The sequence below is a fragment of the Artibeus jamaicensis genome, unplaced genomic scaffold (genome assembly GCF_021234435.1).
Source record: "Artibeus jamaicensis isolate MK-2021 breed Jamaican fruit bat unplaced genomic scaffold, CSHL_Jam_final scaffold_847, whole genome shotgun sequence".
NCBI classification, from domain to species: Eukaryota; Metazoa; Chordata; class Mammalia; order Chiroptera; family Phyllostomidae; genus Artibeus; species Artibeus jamaicensis.
The window spans coordinates 20,713,385-20,730,907 of NW_026522057.1; the positions used below are offsets into that span (position 1 = coordinate 20,713,385).

The 17,523-nt window shown below is 54.0% G+C and overlaps 1 protein-coding gene across 2 annotated transcripts in view; it reads left to right on the top strand.

Moving 5' to 3' along the window:
• The first annotated feature begins 5,159 nt into the window (after nucleotides 1-5,159).
• IFFO2 (intermediate filament family orphan 2) overlaps nucleotides 5,160-17,523 on the top strand; it is a 45,179-nt gene continuing 32,815 nt past the window's right edge. For both annotated transcript variants that reach the window (XM_037140069.2, XM_037140070.2), the window contains exon 1: nucleotides 5,160-6,158. In XM_037140069.2, the coding sequence (XP_036995964.1) occupies nucleotides 5,485-6,158 (674 nt within the window). In that variant the 5' untranslated portion in view covers nucleotides 5,160-5,484. The remainder of the gene's footprint in view (nucleotides 6,159-17,523) is intronic.

Genomic DNA, 17,523 nt, shown 5'->3' on the forward strand with positions numbered 1-17,523 from the left:
GAACAAGATGCTGCTACATACAGCTACGCGGATGGGTCTCAAATGGTTAAGATTGGGCAGAAGAAGCCAAAGATGCGGTGTGTGAGTCCGTTTGCCTGAGGTTGAAAAGGAATCGTGGTGAGAAAGGCCAGCACCTGCCCGCCTTTGGGGGGCGCCAGGGAAAGGGAGCTCCGGGGAGCCTGCTGGTGTGTGGGAAGGGATCTGGGAGGTGAGTGCATCGGGGTGTGCATAGGTAGGAATGTGCTGAGCTGGACGTGTAACACTGAGGCACTTTCCTGAACATAGGTTGTACCTTGTTACAGTCAAACAAGACAGCAAGTGACAAAGAAGACAGAGGCCGAAGCTAAGATCTGAAGGATAAGTGAAAACTCGCTGGCTAGCGAGGAGGGAGACCATGTTTCTGGAGGTGAAATCAGCATGCGCAAAGGCCCAGGGGCAGGAGAGCAAGGCGCTGCTGCTTCTCATCTTGGCTCTGGGCTCCTTCGATGATGCCCATGCCCCTCGCTTCTCTGCACCTCTCTCCACTCATTGAAGGTTTGCGCTGTGGAATAGGAGGGTGGAAACGACTTCAGCAGCTCAGCCCTCAGGTCTATGTTTGAATGTCCCACCTCTGAGTTGTTGAGGAAGCAGCTTCAGTGAGAGTGTGATGGATGGGGCTCGGAGTTCAACTGGGCTCGGAGCTCAGCGGTGCCATGGATAGGTCCCTTCACCCCTCCCAAGCCTCAGTTTCCCTATCTGTAAGAGGGGTCTTTATCATGTGAAGTTTTAGTGAGAGGTGGGGTAAAAGAGATGTTCAACAGATGCCTGTCCTATGAGAATAAGGCCTGAGAGCAAGCCGGCCACCCCAAACTCGTGGCTCCCCCTAGAGTAATCCAGCATGGCCCTGGTCAAGCCTCTGAAACCCCTGGCCTTGACTTCCGGTCACGTGGAGCTCAAACCACCACTTAGAATGGTGCCTGTCACATACTAGAGGTTCGAGGAATGTTGGCTCAAAACAGCTAGCACTTACCACGTGCCAGGTTCTGCTCTGAGCTTCTTACACACAGGGACTGGTTTAATCTTCACAGGGAACATGACCACTCCATTGGTGGTCCAGAGGGGGACTGAGGCACAGAGCAGTGGGGTCACTTGTCCTCGGTCACGGATGGGGCTTGAATCTGGATCCCTTGCTCATAACCACACCTCCTCGTGGCCAGATTATACAGCACTGACCAACTGGCCTTCCCAAGAAAGGCCTGTGGAAGCTCGGGGAAGGTGCCGGAAGGAACCTGGGCGTCCCCATGGCTGTTGACCAACATCACTGTTGGGTAGCCACCGGGACACTCTGGAGCCCTGACGCCAGTGAAACCCACGCCCTTTTCCAGGAAGGCCAACCCACCCAGAATAATTGTTGAGCCAGCAGGCACCGTAAGCCACTTGTAAGCCCGGAGGTGCCCAGGAGGGATGAGGTCCAGCAACGTGCCACGGCTGTTGAGGCGTGGCAGAGTTGCCCTTTTTGCCAGCTTTGGGTTTTTATTTCTTGGCTCTGGTTGTTCTCGTCATTATTGTTTTCGGGGAGGAGAGATGGGACACCTCAAGAATTTGCTGTTTTGTTTAAAGGATTAATTTTCACCTGTAGCATCATGAGGGCCTTGCAGCCACGCCCTTTCCTCTGTGCTGTCACGTTTTACTGCTCTCTTTCATTTCTCCGTGAAGAAACCTGATGAGAATGTTCTAGAAGCTGTAGCCCGAGGGTGGGGGGACACAACAGAGAGAGGCATTTGTTCTCCTGGCGGCAGGAGGACTCAGATGCCAGAGGGGGTGGCCGGGTGCGGGACCTTTGAGATGCTTATGTTTTTCCTGCTCTTGATACATTTATGGGCTTTCCACATTCGCATAAGCAAAAAGATTGAAAATGCTTGTGGGAAAATAGCTAATATTTGTTAGTATTTACTACATGCCGACTTTACGTGTATTAACTCATTTCACCGGTACCACCACCCAGTGAAATGGATATTTTTATTAGTCTTGTTTCCGGAGTGGGAACTGAAGTGCAGAAAAGTCAGTAAGGTAATGAATGACAAATTGCAACAATCAACATTTAAAAAGAGATTGTCAGTGAAAAGGAATGCCTTACCGATGTTATGACATGGGCTGACCTCAAAACCTCTAAGCTCAGTGAAAGAATCAAGACTCAGGAGAACAAGTATTGTGTGATTCCAGCCATGCAAAATGCCCAGAAAAGGCAAACCTATGGAGACAGAGGCAGATCAGTGGTTGCCTTGGGCGGGGGTTGGAAATAGGGCGTAACACTAAATGGGCTTGTGAGATCTTATCGGCAGAGATGAAATATTCTAAAATGGACGTACAGTGATAGTTGCATAACTTGGTAAATTTACTAAAAACCATTGAAACGGGTAAATTGTACCCATTTATTTCATCTAACCCACAAAGATGGAGATACACAGCATCTCACTTTTGCACTTACGAGGTCACAGAACTATGTTCTGGCCATTTTGTTTGTTCTTCCCCTGTTTCTACGACTCAGTGGGAAGTCACTTGGAGTCCAGGTGTGACTTCCTCCATTTCCTTCCGATCGCCTGGTCTCTCTGCTCAGCCATCTGCTCCGGGTCAGGTTTCCCTCCTCTGAACCCCCTCCCACGTCTCGGGATGGTCTTGGGGGCTGTCTCTCTTCATTAGCTTCCCCAGAGCTCCTTGAGTTCTTGCTCACAACCATTTCACCAGCATTCTGGCAGGGTCTGGTCCGAGCCGCTGCTCAATAAATGACTGTGGACTGTCTGACTCTCTTCAGTGCCCAGGACAGGGACAGGTACCCTGCTCCCCCAGCCCTCCCCAGGGTTTCCCAGCCCAACTCCAAGGCAATTCTGTTAGCAGCAGAGACGCTTGCTAGAAAAGGCTGCCGGGAACCATTCCCCCAGGTCTGCCCTTGCAGGCTCCTGGAGCATCTGGTGAAGCCTGCAGATCCCTTCTCAGAATCATTTTTAAAAATTGCATTCAGATGACAATGAAAACAATTCTTACTAAAATAGTTATCAAAGTTTTAAAAACTTTTGTGATATAGTAACATGTGCTTCTCTCTTCATACATTATATAAGATTTAGTGGTGAGCCTGATATGATCTTAATTTCAGAATTACGGTGGCTTAAACAATATTTTGAGATATCTGTAGTAACTGAAGTGTGATATGAAAAGAGCTGTGATTTCTACTAGTGGTAAAACCACAAGGACTTTGCCTGCATTTTTGATCAAAGGAAATGCTAAGAAATTGGTGAAAATGAAGATACGATTTTTGTCCATCTCAATGTTGTGGACACCTCAGAATTCCACCCTCAGCCCCCTTGTGGGTGTCCATGAACTTCTGTTTTAAGACAAAGGGGTTTTGACTTTTTCGTTTAGATAAACAAGAAAATCACCAAGACATGAGAGAACAAAAGAGTAAAGAAAGAGCTGGGACCATGCACGGTTGGGATAAACAGAGAAAGGTTTCAGGACAGGCCAGTTTCACGCTGAGTGTGGCAAAGGTGAGCCTATTTTGAAAGGAAGGAAGCAAGGAGCTGGGGGTGAAGGAAGGAAACATGTGGAAGGTTTGCCCTTGTGACTGCATCAAAAACAGCAGACAAACACTACAGCCTTGACCTCACCCTAGAGCAAGCCCACATTGCCTTTGTGTCTCTTTTGTCGCTGAGAAGACAAAGCCATTGTCCCCGTAAAACAGGGTACCTGCCCTCAAGCTTATACTCAATGAGACAAGGCAAATACAAACACTAATAACAAGACAAATATTAAATTGCAATTCAGAAAATGTGTCCAGAAGAATCTGGACAATGCCACATATCTGGTTAAGTGCGCGCAGTGCAACCCACAGGCATTTCAAGGTGGGGGGCACCTCCCCTCTGAGGTTTGTGGTGAGGATCAAAGGTGGAAATGGACAAGAGGCCAGCATAGTCCTAAGGGCAGTCAGAGCATTTGCTTTGGGACTGTTTGCTGCTCCTCTGGTCTCAGTGGCCTCTGTAAAATGGGGCTAATAACTAATATGGCACCCGACATATACTAAGCACTCCATAATGGGAGCTATTATTAACACGTAAAAAATCATAGATGTTTGCAAATTGATTCTAGCTACACCAGATTGGAGAATTTGGACTTTAGGGTGGTAGCTCTGAAAAACAGATTTGAATGAATGAAAGAAAGAATGAATGAATGCATCCTCGGATTGGCTGTGCCCTCCAGACGGGTTACTTCCAGATATTGCCCCTTGAGCAGCTCAATGAAATGGACCGCAGCTCTGGGGTCAGCTTCATCTCAGTGCGTGAGTGAACGATGGTGGGGAAATGGTCATTCCGGTTAGGGGAGCAAGAGCAGCTCAGACTGAGCAGGTGGGTGTCATATTCCTGGATGGTCTTCACTCATTCTCCCTCCCCCTGCCTTCTGGAATAGGCCTGGCGCCTCCATGGGCTGTGGGGACTAGAGGGCTCTGCAATGCCTAGGCGGATCTTGGGGACACGTGGTCGAGGAGCCTGCCAGAGTCCACCGCGTGGGGAACGTGCAGGAGGAGTAGCAGCCTTATCCTGGGAAGGTCGATCTAGACCGCCCAGGGTAAAGTGGGGGTGGGGTGAGGATGCACCTTCGAATACTAAGGTCCCCTAGCCCTTCCAGACGGAGGTCTTCCTCAGTCCATGGGAATTTGAGCATGGAGAATTGGGGTGAGAGAGAAGTGAAATAGAGAACATGGCAGAAGACGTGGTGGCGAGGGCTACCTAAAGGGGGAAACGAGAGCTGCCGAGGCTGCCGGTCCCTTTAAGAAGCCGTGCTGGCTCTGCGGCGGCTCCAGCTAACCGCGTGCCCGGTGCAGCTCTGCAGTACGTGTCCCCAGCAAAGAATCAGAGCCACGCGGGGAGGCAGGAGCTGAGCAGGGGAGGGGTGGTATGGGAGGACCTGGGCGGAGCCAGAGCTGCAGGCAGCGTGTCATTGGAGCCGAGAACGCGGAGAAGTCCGGGAGTGGGCAGAGCCAGACTCCATGGGCGTGGCCCAACGCTGAGCGTCTCATGGGCGGGGCCCCGGGGATGGGGAGCGCCGCAGGAGGTGCGGTGGGCGGGGCTATTGTGGGCGGGGTCTGTTTCTGCAGTGGGCGGGGTCCGCCGCAGAGGGGCAGTGCCGGCCAAGAGTCCTCTGCGCGCTGCTGCCGCGGCGCTTCCACATCGTCTCTGACAGCCCCGGCGCCGGTATCCGCGACCCTCACTACCTCGAGCAGCTGCCGCGGCCTCCATCGCAGCCTGAATCCCGTTCCTTGCCTCCGCGCCCACATCCGGGGGCAGTCCGGCTCGCAGTCGCTGCGGAGGCCGCATCTGGTACACATCTGGAACCGCCTGGCCGGCCGCGCTGGAGCCCGCGCCCAACCTGGCCCGGCCGCGCCGGGAGCCCTGCCCGGAGCTGGAGCCTCCCCTGGAGCCGCGGGCCCGGGGCCCTGAGTTGCGCAGCCGGCGCATGGTGAACTCGTTGCTGTTCGGAGAGATGGCTTTGGCCTTCGGCTGTCCGCCGGGCGGCGGCGGCGGCGGTGGCGGGGGCTGCCCCGGCGGTGGCGGCGGCGGCGGAGGGGCCGGGCCAGGGCCGTCACCAGTGACCGCGGCACTGCGGGACGACCTGGGCTCCAACATCCACCTCTTGAAGGGGCTCAACGTGCGCTTCCGCTGTTTCCTGGCTAAGGTGCATGAGCTGGAGCGGCGCAACCGGCTGCTAGAGAAGCAGCTGGAGCAGCAGCAGAGTGAGCGGGAGCGGCGGCTGCGCTACAGGACATTCACTCGCGAGCAGGCCGTGCAGACCGGGCCGGATCTGCTACGGCCACCAGCGCCCGGAAGCGGGCAGGGCATCGGCAGCGGCGCGGCGGCCGGCACCAATGCCAACGCCGTGGCCCTGGGCGGCCTGCCCCCCGGCGGCGGCTCTCACCCGCAGCTCTACGGCCGCCTGCCTGGGACCATCTGGAGCTACACGCAGGTGCGGCGCACGGGCGGCGGCGGCGTGGAGACAGTGCAGGGCCCCGGCGTGTCGTGGGTGCATCCCGACGGCGTGGGCGTGCAGATCGACACCATCACGCCCGAGATCCGCGCGCTCTACAACGTGCTGGCCAAGGTGAAGCGCGAGCGCGACGAGTACAAGCGGAGGTGAGTGCGGCGCCCCCTCTCCTCGCGCGGCCGAGGAATGTGTGTGTTCGGGGTGGGGGGCAGGTGGCAGCCAGCTGGTCCTAGCAGGTGGGCTGGAAACTGTTTGCAGAGTACCCTGCCTTCTCTGGGAAAGCTCAGTTATCTAGTTCCAAGAATGGGGGCGGTTGCTGACTACAGCAGGGGACACATCCAACCCGACGCTGGACCAGACACGTTCTTTGTTTTGTAGGTGACCAAACAGCTATCGATGTTTTAAGTAATCTTATTTAATTACCGCGGCAACTCAGAGTGTAGGGCATTCTTACCACCGTTTCATAGATGAGATGCAAGTGACTTGCCTAAGGTGTCTTGGCTAATAAATAGTGAAGCCGGGATTTGAACTAGTGATTTTAAGTACCTCCTGGGTCGTCTGTCTCCTAGCCCAGGTACTTTCTCAAGGATGTAGAGGTGAGCTCCCTTCCCTCCATGGGTGAAAAGAAAAACACTCTAAAGTAACCCACTGACCTTTTTTCCCTTGAATTAAATGAGATTATGTATTTGAAGCTGGATGGATCTCTCCCCACTCTCTGGGGCTGCGTAGGCTCTGTGTTCTTGCTCCATCTCTGTAAGGTACAGCTCGCTGGGCTGGATAACCAGCCCTACATCAGATTGGCCACAAGCTTTTAAAAATACCTCCCTTCAATCCTCTTCCCCCCGTACCCTCATTATCATGGTTTCTTGGGCCCCAGCAAACTCAGGCCCCAAAAGGCCCCCCAGAGGAGATAACCTTGGACTGGAAGACTGGACAGTGAATGGACCCAGACCACCATTTCTGAGTAGAGTTCGGGACAGACTACCTACAGGACTAGCCAGAACATTAGTACCCAGCCCAGATTACCCAGGTGGGAAACTAACATTGTTTCCTGCCTACAGCCTGGCTGATGGTGCTGTCTGCTCCACTTTCCCATAAGAGGAGAGGGGTCTGTCTGTAGCATCTCAGGCCTGGGTGGGCGTGGGCCCTCTGCTGTCCCAGCATGGGCAACTCTGCATTGGGAACCTGGGCTCCAAACTCCTAGATTTGGAAGATGTGCTGAGAAGGACCTTTCCTTCCACTCCCTGGGTCCTGGTGCTCACAGCAGCACAGAGTCTGCCAGGGGAGTTGGTCATGGGGCTCCCTCCTCTTCCTCTACTGGTCAGGATTCGAATCAAATGGCAGCTCCGTCACCAGCCAGTGGGGTTGTTGGACCACTTGGAAGCCCGTTTGCTCACCCGAGAAAAGGAGCAATGATATTCACTCCCAGCTGCACGAGGGGAGAGTAGGATGGTGACGCTTCTTGGAAGGTGTAAAAGAATCAAGTTGATGTCGTTCAAGATAGTAGTGTCTGTCAGGCTGGCAGGACACAGATACCTGCAGTCTCAGGGCTCTCTCATGCAGGGCCTGGCTTTCTGGGGTAGGTCTTGCACCCCACTGTACCCTAGCTACTCTTCTGGGCTGGTTGTCTCTCTTGAGAGCTTGAGAATGGCCTGGTGCCTGGCCGTGGAGAGGCCTCTCTGCTCGCTGTGGACAGCTTCGCTGGGTGGGTGGGGTGGGGAAACAGGGACTTGCTCTGGATGGTGAAACTCCTCGGAGGGATGGGCCCTTCTGTCTGCCACTGCCGAGTGTGTGGTCATGCCCAGGTGTGTGTGGTTTGTTTTATTGTGTGTGTGCTCTTGGACCTGGCTACTAAGGGGATGGAAAAACTGTGCCCAGTCAGTCTTAAGGAGAGGTAGGTTGGTGTTGTGCAATGCTTTGTTTAAGTTGCACTCAGGGTGTGGGGGGGTGATGTCAGCCTCTGGCACTGGCCTGGAATGAGACGGGTGCTGCCGAGACAGGTGGAGGGCCGGTGTCTCTCTTCCCGCCGCTGGGAGCTATGTGCACCTTCTCTTCCCTTTTTTTGGTGAACTGGGGAGACACATCTTTTCTGAAGTTGATTCAGAGCTCAAGTCAGATTTTTCCAATGCAAGTAATACTCCCTGACTTGGGCCTCAGTTTCCCTATCTGTGAAGGAGGAGGTGGGTGGTATATCACCTCCAAGCTCCAGGCTTCCTCAGAGATGCCTTAGGGATTCCTTGAATATTCAACAAAAATGAATATTTCAAAACACATTAACATGTTAGTATGGTCATAAAAATGTGCTCATTCACTCTTAAGTTCTGCACGTTAACCCATCAAATTCCCTTCTGCACTAACCTGTTAGTAATCGGACGCAGGTGCAAGCCCTCCTTCCGCCATCTCTGTTTGTCTGAAGAGTATTTTGAGATTGCGAAGCAACCTGCTAAAACTGTTCCCATTCGCAGCTATTCGTCTGTGTGAGTCAGGAGATTCCTGATGCTCTGCGGCCAAAACTGGAGATAAAATTAAATGGAATGTGGCGCTGTCACCCATGATCCCAATTCTAAATATTAACAGATCAGAATAGCCTCTTCGACCCCAGTGGCTGAATTCAGAATCGCTAGCTGTTACATATTCGAGCCCATATAAATTTACAGAAGCAACACTCTGGTTTTACGTGTTTCTATATTTGGGTTTCTCGTAAGAATTTCCTTTTGTGAGCAGGGTGGGCAGATGATCAACTTTTTAAAAAGTTTAAAAGCCTCTGGACTAGGTGATCTTCCCAGCCTTCGCAATAAATAAATCTGAGTTTGTGATCCCGGCCCACTTCTGATTTCCTGTCCGTAAGAGCGAGCAGTTGCAGACTGAGGCCCGAGACCAAAGGCGTCTGCCCTGGCCTCCAAAGGCCTCAGGTTCTTCCAGGGTGTCTAGCATGGAGCCCCAAGCAGTGAGCCAAGAAAGGAGCCTGCGCCAGGAAAGGGGAGGTTGCAGGATCACCTCTGGTCCACCTGGGGGAGGGAGCACACAGCTCGGAGACCCCACTTGCTTTCCCGAAGGGCAGCCTGAGATGTGTGGCTCAGCGCTCTCCAGTTTGGAGACATTTCCGCTCCCACCTCCATGACACTTGTGGCCGTATCCACGTGCCAACCCCTGTGTTACTGCTTATGTAAGATACTTTTAACAGCTTTATTTAAAATGCTCCCACAGTAAGCGCAACATTCAGTGACTTTTAGTGAATCCACAGAGTTGTGCCACCATCACCACCATCCAGTTTCAGGACAACTCGCATCTCCCCCTGAAGAGCCTTCATGCCCACGGGCAGCTGACCCCCATCCCGCCCCAGCCGGGGAACTACTGATCTGCTCTCTGTTTCTCTAGAGTCGCCTTTTCTGGACATTTCATGCGAATGGCATCATGCATTAGGTGGTCTTTTGTGTCTGTTTTTTCCTACTTATGTATTGTTTTTGAGGTTCGTCCACGTTGTATCATGGATCGGTAGTATTTCCTTTATGTTGCCGAGTAATATTCCACTGTGCGAATACACTGCCTTGGTTTACGCATTCACCTGGGTGAATAAAGTTTAAATTTAAAAAGTCACCTGTTTACCACCTCCCATCATCTCACGTGCCATCAGCAATGGCACAGGAATTTTGGTTGGCAGAAACACCAACCTGAACCAGAGTCCCTGGCCGGGGACCCCCAGCCCCAGCCCTGCTCACCAGTGCTTTGACTTGGCCTTGGTCTGATGAGCTCCGAGCTCTTTACTGGGAGGAAAATGTGGTTGCTGAAACTGTAACAACACCAGCAAGGTTGTCAAGCACTGATATGGAAACCAAAACAAACATTTCTGCTCTGTCACCACCCAGCGCCACCCAGATATCCTGTTCTGAGTTTGCAAGCTGGGGGCTTTTCCTGGGAGATTCCAGCTGAATCTCTGAACTTGCAACAAGTGGAGAGTTCTCTGAATGGGCCTCCAAGAGACCCAGACGCCAGGCCTGCCTCTGCCACCAGCCTCTGTGTGACCTCAGACCAGTTGCTGTTCTCTCTGAGCCTCAGGCCTTCCACCTTTATGCAGGGGTGGGGGGATGGGGAGGTTCATTTGGTATAAAGTGGTCCCTTCCAGCTCGCTTTACACTTTGGCTCTGTGACTTGAGGGGTTTGAGTCAGGGCTGCTCTTTCTGCCCCCTGGGATGAGAGTCTGGGCCTCCTCCCCCCCCCCCCCCCCCCCCCCCAGGTCCAGTGTGGTTTGGTATCACGTGGCTTTGTTCCCTTCCCCTGCAGGTTGCCAAGTGTCTGCACCCCTGACTCAAGTCAGCATCAAGGGCTTAGTTTGTTTTTCCCTGGTACCTGTGGTGATTGGAACTTCATTTCAATGACCAGGAAGGACCATGGTCATTTATTCTGGGGGTTTTCAACTAGGTCCTTTGGAACCCTGGGGTCCAGAGCAGGGTGCCTTGGGGTTGGTCATTCTGGGGACACTGGGAGGCTGAGCATATGGGAGCCAGTCCATGTCAGCCACAGAAGCTCCATTTCTATAACTCTTAGATTGCTATTCTGAGCAAGATTCAATTGGAAAACAGGGTTCTGAGGTTAAGGGGGGGTAATAAAAGTAATCACAGGGTCAGCTGAGATGGGGAAACTGAGGCCCGGAGGGGACTGACCGGCAGAGCCAAGTGGGCAGGCAGACTCCTGTGTGCCGTGGGGAGCTATCTGTCATCTGCCTGAGTCGGGGCTTGGACGAATGTTCACACCTTTTTGTGTGTCTGCCTTGAAGCATTTTTTGAAAAGCCACTTTCAGGGATGGGAGGGACTTTTGTCGCAACTATTTCTGATAGTGAACCGGAAGGGGCTGGGCTGTCAGCCTGAAAGGATAGCTCCAGAAAGAGCTGGGGGGCGAGCCAGCTGGAGTGTGCCCTGCCTTCCCCTCAAGTCCTCGACGACCCATGAGCAGGTGGGTGTTGGCCTCGGGCCGCCCCAAAGCTGGAACACTGCCCCTGAAAGCCAGCGGGGGGCTTTGTTTGCTGTTGTTTCCGTGGATGCTAGGGTCCCTTCTGAAGCTGCCACTGATAGGGGTGCTTTTGTCACTCTGGCACCCTGAGTGACTCTGGGCGATTGCTTGGCTTCTCTGAGCTCTGGTTCTCTGCTTTTTGTGAGAGGGAGAAAAATGTTGCTCCCCAGAGACTGGGAAGGAATAAATGAGCTCACGTGTTCAGGAACCTGGTCTTCTGTAGTGTCCTGCACCCCAGCCCGCCCCTCCCCCCACAGCGTCTGTGTTCTTCATTTATAGGGGTCCCTCAGTACAGGCTGGACCGCCCCACACATCCATTTCAGGACATGTCCCGTGGAAGGCGCCAGGATGGTGTTGGGGGTGGGGGCGAAGGGCTACTTCTTTGTCCTGCATCGGAGGAGGGTGTTCTTCCTACTTAGCGGTTGATTTGTGCCTCCGGAAATCTCCCCCCCCCAACCTCCTTTATTTAAAAGAAACACACAGCCCCCCCTCCATCTAGCTCCTCAGTGTTCCAGAGCCTCCTGGCCAGGCTGGCATTCTCTCTGGGGACAAATTTGGGAGGGATTTTCAGAGCCTCAAACTAGAGGGGAGAGAATGAAGTCCCAGAAAAGAAAAGGAAGCAGAAGCTGGGAGACAGCTGACGCTGAAGATTCCTTCTCCCAGGAATGTGGGGCGGGGCTTCAGCCTTGGCCACCGGATGCAGGCGAGGTCCCCCTGCAACACAGGCACACACGCGCCCCCGCACACACTCACTCTCAGGCTCTCTCTCTAGGCCTGTGGCCCACATCCCCACACGTGTCAGTGTTTGAAGGACACGGAAGGGTAGACCCAGAATTCAAGCGCACCCTTTGCTGCAAGGCAAGGCATTGACTTCCAGGGTAATTGATTTAAACTCAGTGATCCTGGACACTGTGGGCTTTGCATTTGGAGTCCTGGCGTTTGAACACATCGCGGAGATGTAGCTGGCCTGGTGTTCTGTTTATTCCCCATGTCAGGGATGGCTGAAGGCCTGGGTCAAGCAGGAGGCAGTGCAGTTGTCCCCTGTGTGGGGCTTAGAGTGTGTTGCCCTTCCCTGACATTCTTTCATCAGGCATTTCTGAGCACCCACTGTCTCCCCCATCACAGCACCCTACACGCTGAATCATAATTGCCTGGGATGTGTCTGTGCCTCTGCCAACTGTACCAGGGGGACCTCCAGGGAAACTGGGATTATCTTCTGGAGGGCGGGCCCTTGTAGTACAGGCTTCCCCTGCCAGGTGAGGGTTCTAGGAACCCATTTGTATCAGTGTACCAGCTGGTATTGTTGTGAGAGGTAGCATTTGGCCTAGGAAATTTTTTTGAAGGCTTTTTCAACACGTTTGCCATTTCACAATGGGTGATTAATGAGTGCACCTGCCCACACCATGCTGAGTGTTCAGCAGTTTTTGACCAAAAACATCGTGACCCCCATGCTCCACCCTTTCTCTTTACCTGATCTTGCCCTGAGCAACTGTTTGTTTCCCTGGAGGAAAAAAGACCTCAGCCCTGGCTGGAGTGGCTCAGTGGACTGAGCCCAGCCTGCAAACCAAAGGGTTGCTGGTTCGATTCCCAGTCAGGGCACATACCTGTGTTGTGAGCCAGGTGCTCAGTAGGGGGCACATGAGAAGCGACCACACACTGATGTTTCTCTCCTTCTCTTTCTCTCTCCCTTCCCCTCTCTAAAAATAAATAAATAAAATCTTTAAAAAAATAGAAAAGAAGGTCCTCAAAGGGAAACATTTGCCCATGTGGAAGAGGTGAAACAAAAAAACAGAAACACTAAAAAGCACCAAAACCGACCAGTTCAAAAACTTTCGAGCGGTGAAAAAAATGCCTCAATAGCTGTATTGCCTCAGACAGAGAGTACTTTGAAGGTGACTGAAGTTTAAACATGTAAGAATAACTACACAATTTTTTAGAAATAATTTCTGTTTCTAGGGGTCCCCCCTTGTAAGCTCTGCGGGCCGGCTTTGGGTCCGTCTTCTTCATCATGTAGTCAGTCACGCAGCCCGACCGGACTGGCCACAGCCCCCTTGACAACTTACCCGTGTGGCAAGGGAGGCTTTGTGCCTGGCTGCTGTGTGCTGGTAGGTCCCAGTCGGGGCTGGGTGGGGGGTGTAAGGCACAGTGACACGGTGACCATTATGGGCTCCACATTCAGGGACTTGCAGCTTGGAGAAGGAAGAGTTTGGACTTGGAGTCAGAACACCCACGCTCTAGTCCCGACACATCTGTTCAACGCGTCTGAATCGACATCATTGCTCGGTGCCAGAGGCTGGGGACTGAGCACAGGAGATGGAAGCTGAGTGAGCTTGGACCAGTCACTTTGCCTCTCTGAGCCTCATTTCCTTATCTGCCAAAGCGGAATGCTGAGCTCTGTATCCTGAGTTTGTGGAAGAAGTAAATGGGCTCACGAAGCTGCAGCTCTTTGTAAATGGTGAAGTTCAGAAGAGTTAGCTGGCAAGATTTCAGGGGCAGAAGGGTGGGCACCCTAAGGGTGAACGGTGCTGGCTCTGTGAGGTGGCCAGAAGTTGAGAATCAAACTGGAAGCTGGGAGGACGGTGGTTCATGCCCTTGCTGGCAGCGTCCGGGGGTTGTGCAGCCCCTGGGCATTGCCGACTGTGAGATACTTAGAAAATTCTGGGCCAGATGGGAGGCTGGTGAAGACTTATGCTGGTGCTGCCTGCTTCTCAGGGCGGTGCCCCCTCCCACCCTTCGTGGGCACTGGGGACTTGATTTCCTGGGCAGGATGTGGTTTCTTACTCTAGTTCCCTGTACAAGAGAGGGTAGTCTTCACTCACTGGTAAATGCCTCTGGTCCCCTTGAGGGGCTGTGGCTGGCTGAGCTCCCCGGTGGCATGGGGTCCCGGTTGTGATCCCGGCTTGCCCAAACTTCCCATTGTGCAGCTGGGGGTGGGGGTGGTGGGAAGGTGGGCTTATTCGGTGCCCCGTGAAGACCGCTCTCTCTGTACCTTTACCGAGGCGGTCTGAATTCTGTACATGCTAGTTCATCTCTCGCATCTCAGTTTGTCTCTCTGTGAAGTGGGGGTAAGTTTCCTTATGAGTTCTGCTTCCCAGAGTTGATGAGAAAATTAATTGAAGTAATGGAGTGTGAAAGCATGTTGAAAAAAGTTTTAAAAAAAGTCATTACAACTTACTAGCCACCACCAACTGAGCACCTACTATATACACGCTAAGCTCTAGGACAGCTTCTTTAAATACAGGAGAACTGTTATATCAGCAACCCCAGAGATGGGAATCTGTGATGCCTATTTTGTAGATGAGAGATTCAGAGAGAACCTCTGGCCCCCGTTCTGCAGCGGGGTCAGCCTGGGTCTCCAGATCCCACATTCGTGCTCTTCCCGGGGGCGACACAGGACACAGGCTGGCCTCGTCCCATGCCAGCTGAGGCAGGTCAGAGGCAGGCTGAGGCACGGGGTCTCCCCACCGCCTGTCACAGTATCACCGAGGCTGGTGGCAGAACGGGAGGTAGCTGCTACACTGGGAGTACTTCCTGCTGTCGCGTTACGGTGACTCTTTCTTGAGAAGCTGACGAGTCACAGGCATTGGCACCATCCTAAGCCCCTCCTTGCCCCCCAGCTCTCTGGAGACCATCCTAATGGGGTCTGACTCTGGGAAGGGGAGTTCCTGGTCTCAGCCAAAGAAGGTAGCACCCCTGGGCTGGCGGGCCTGGCAGGGGCTGGGATGGGGAGCAGGGGATATTACTACCTGTCCGGCACTTTCCACGTGATCTGATTTCAAACTTGTGGCAACTCTGCAGGGTGGAAACCAAGGCTCAGGGGGAACGTAACTTGCCTGGACTCCTACAGCAAAGCCAGGGCTGGACGTGGGTCCCGCACTCGGGCTTTGTGCTCCTGTTTTCTTGCCTAGCACCTAAATCTTAGCCCCTGGGAGTGGCCAGGGCTTCACGCTAACTGATTACAGGCGGAAGAGAGCATCAGGCATTCTGGTGGCTGGAGAGAAGCTGGGCCTCCGCCCCGGGGCTCTGGTCTCCCTAAGTTTTGCTTTCACTTGGTGCCGTGAACTTTGCCAGGGAACGAATGGGGAACTCGTTGCAGTCACTCCGTGCCGCTTGTTGGGGAAGAGGAGACTGCGGGGTGTGGATGTCTGAGAAACCACAGTTCTGTTCTCTTGACAGAGGCTGGGCACCCACCACGCCGGAGACAGCCCTTCGCTCAGGAGCTCAGAGACGGGGCACATAGGCAAATGTGGCGATGCCGCGTGGCAAGCACCTGCTCAAATAGCGCCTGTGCCTACTAGGGGAACACTCCGTATTTATTAGTTAATTAACTTATTAAATAATTGTTTATATAGTGCTCACTCTTTGCCAGGCTCCATTTAAAGCAGTTTGCATTTAATTCATGTAACCTCATAATAACCTTATGAGTCGGGCACTATCATTAGGCCATTTTAGAGATGTTGAAACTGAGCCGCAGAGCCAGTAAGGGAATTGGGCCAAGACACAGCCTGTACGCAGCAAGCCCAGACCGGAACCCAGGAAATCAGGTCCCACATCCCACCCAGGAAGGGGCATGCCTATTGCAAGCGTGTTCCTGCTCTGAGCCTCAGTTTTCACGTCTGTGAAATGGGAGTGATAAATCTGCCTTCATGGAGCTGTTCGGAGCTGCAACCGAGGGCTACTCGAAGCTCCCTGAGATGTCCCATCCTCCCCTTGCACTTATATTCACGCCTCCCCCAGATCTGGAGACAAGCTGTGAGGGGTGTTGGAGAGGGGCCCTCAAAGCTAGACAATGCGGAGCAGTGTGTGGAACTTGGGAGCTGGGAGGAAAGGAGAAGCATGTTTTCTGCTGCTTCTCAGCTCCGTGACCTTGAGGAAGTCATTTGCTTCTCTGAGCCACGTCTCCTTCTCTGCCAAGTGGGGCCAGTCGTATTGCACGGACGGCAGGAGAAAGTGAGTGGAGCTGTGGGGCTCAGACACTGGTGAAGGAGGCCGGGCGACTGGGGAGAGCAGCAGACGCAGGGCTTGCGTGGCCCCGGGGCGGGTCTGGGCAGGAGCCCTCCTCGTGGCCGCTCCGGGCGGGGCCTGTCTCCTTGCTCTCTCAGAGGCTTGCTCGGAGCTCTCTGGCCTGTGGGCTCTGACTTCGTGTGTGCAGGTTCACACATCCCCCGGCTTGCTTGCTCCTCGATGGACAGACGCCCCCGCAGTGCAGACACTGCCTTCCGCCCTCTTAACTGGCCATTTTTTATTACTTGGGTTATTTAAAATGGTTCTTGGCTTGCTGCCTCCTGTTTGCTGTCTTGGGGGAGGGGAAGAGCTGCTGGTCTAAGTGGCCCTTGTGAGATTCCCCGGCAGATGAGCTCTTCTCTGGGCAGGGTCAGTGTATCTCCCCAGGGCCTCCTTTTTGCCCCTGGCCTGCTGTGGTAATGGGCAGAAGGCCATCCGGGGGTGCAGTGGGGAGACTGGGGCTGGAGTAGCTGTGGGGAAAGCTCGTTGAGTGGTTGGTTAGAACTCAGGACCAGAGAGCCTTCAAGCTCTGGGTGGGAGCCTGGTGGCACAGTGCGGGGCCTGAAACCCAGGGATTCTGGAACGCTCCTGAACCTGATGAGGGCCAGCTAAGGAAGGCTTCCTGGAGGAGACCTCATCTGAGTTATGCTCTGAAGGTCCAGGAAGAGTTCAGGAGCAGGGGGAAGGGCGCTCCAGGTGGAGAGAACAGCTCGTACCAAGGCCTGGAGGTGAGATCGTCATGCAGGTGCCTCATCTAGAGCTCGTTCCTTAAGCCCCGGCCGGAGTTGGGACACGGCTCGCCTGGGCCTGCCTGCCCTTTCCTCTTCCCCTTCTTCCCCACCTTGTGGCCTTCACGCCCTCATTGTTCTGCCTGCTCTCTTGCACCCTCTCTCCCTCTTCCTTGTTTTGGACTCTGCTCCCTATGGCTGGCTCTCTCACCCCTGCTCTGTGCTTCACCTGAGGCAGGGGAGGGCTGTGAAGGGGGTCGTGCCCCACCCCACCCCGCCTGGTGCCCGGGCTGGGGGCTCTCTGTCTGCTGCTGGGGCTTTGTGAGACCGCGTGCGTGCGTGCATGCACGCACGTGTCTGGGTCTCCGTCCGCATCCTGTGGTCCTGAGGTCAGGACCCTGCCCCCTGGCCACCCCAGACCCTTTGTGCATCGTGGTGGAGGGCAGGGGTGGCTGCCTGGTGGGAGGATGGCTGCCGGGTCTTGGAGGTCAGCTCTGGTCATGGGCACTGCAGTCCCCCAGCCCCCACCCAGGAAGGTCTGAACCCAGGATTAGCTGCAGGTTGGGGAGTGGCCGCGGGAGGCTAGGCTGCTCACCTTACCTCTCCCGGCTTGTCCCTTCCCTCTCACCTGTAACTTCCTCTTACCCCCTGGGAGGCCCAGAGGGTTTGAGCTGACCTCCGAGGTTGCTTACCCATCCCCCTGCTTCCAGGCAAGGCCATTACCCTGTTGTCCCGGACGGTTAGATGTGCCTTTTGTCTCTTTAAAAAGACCTG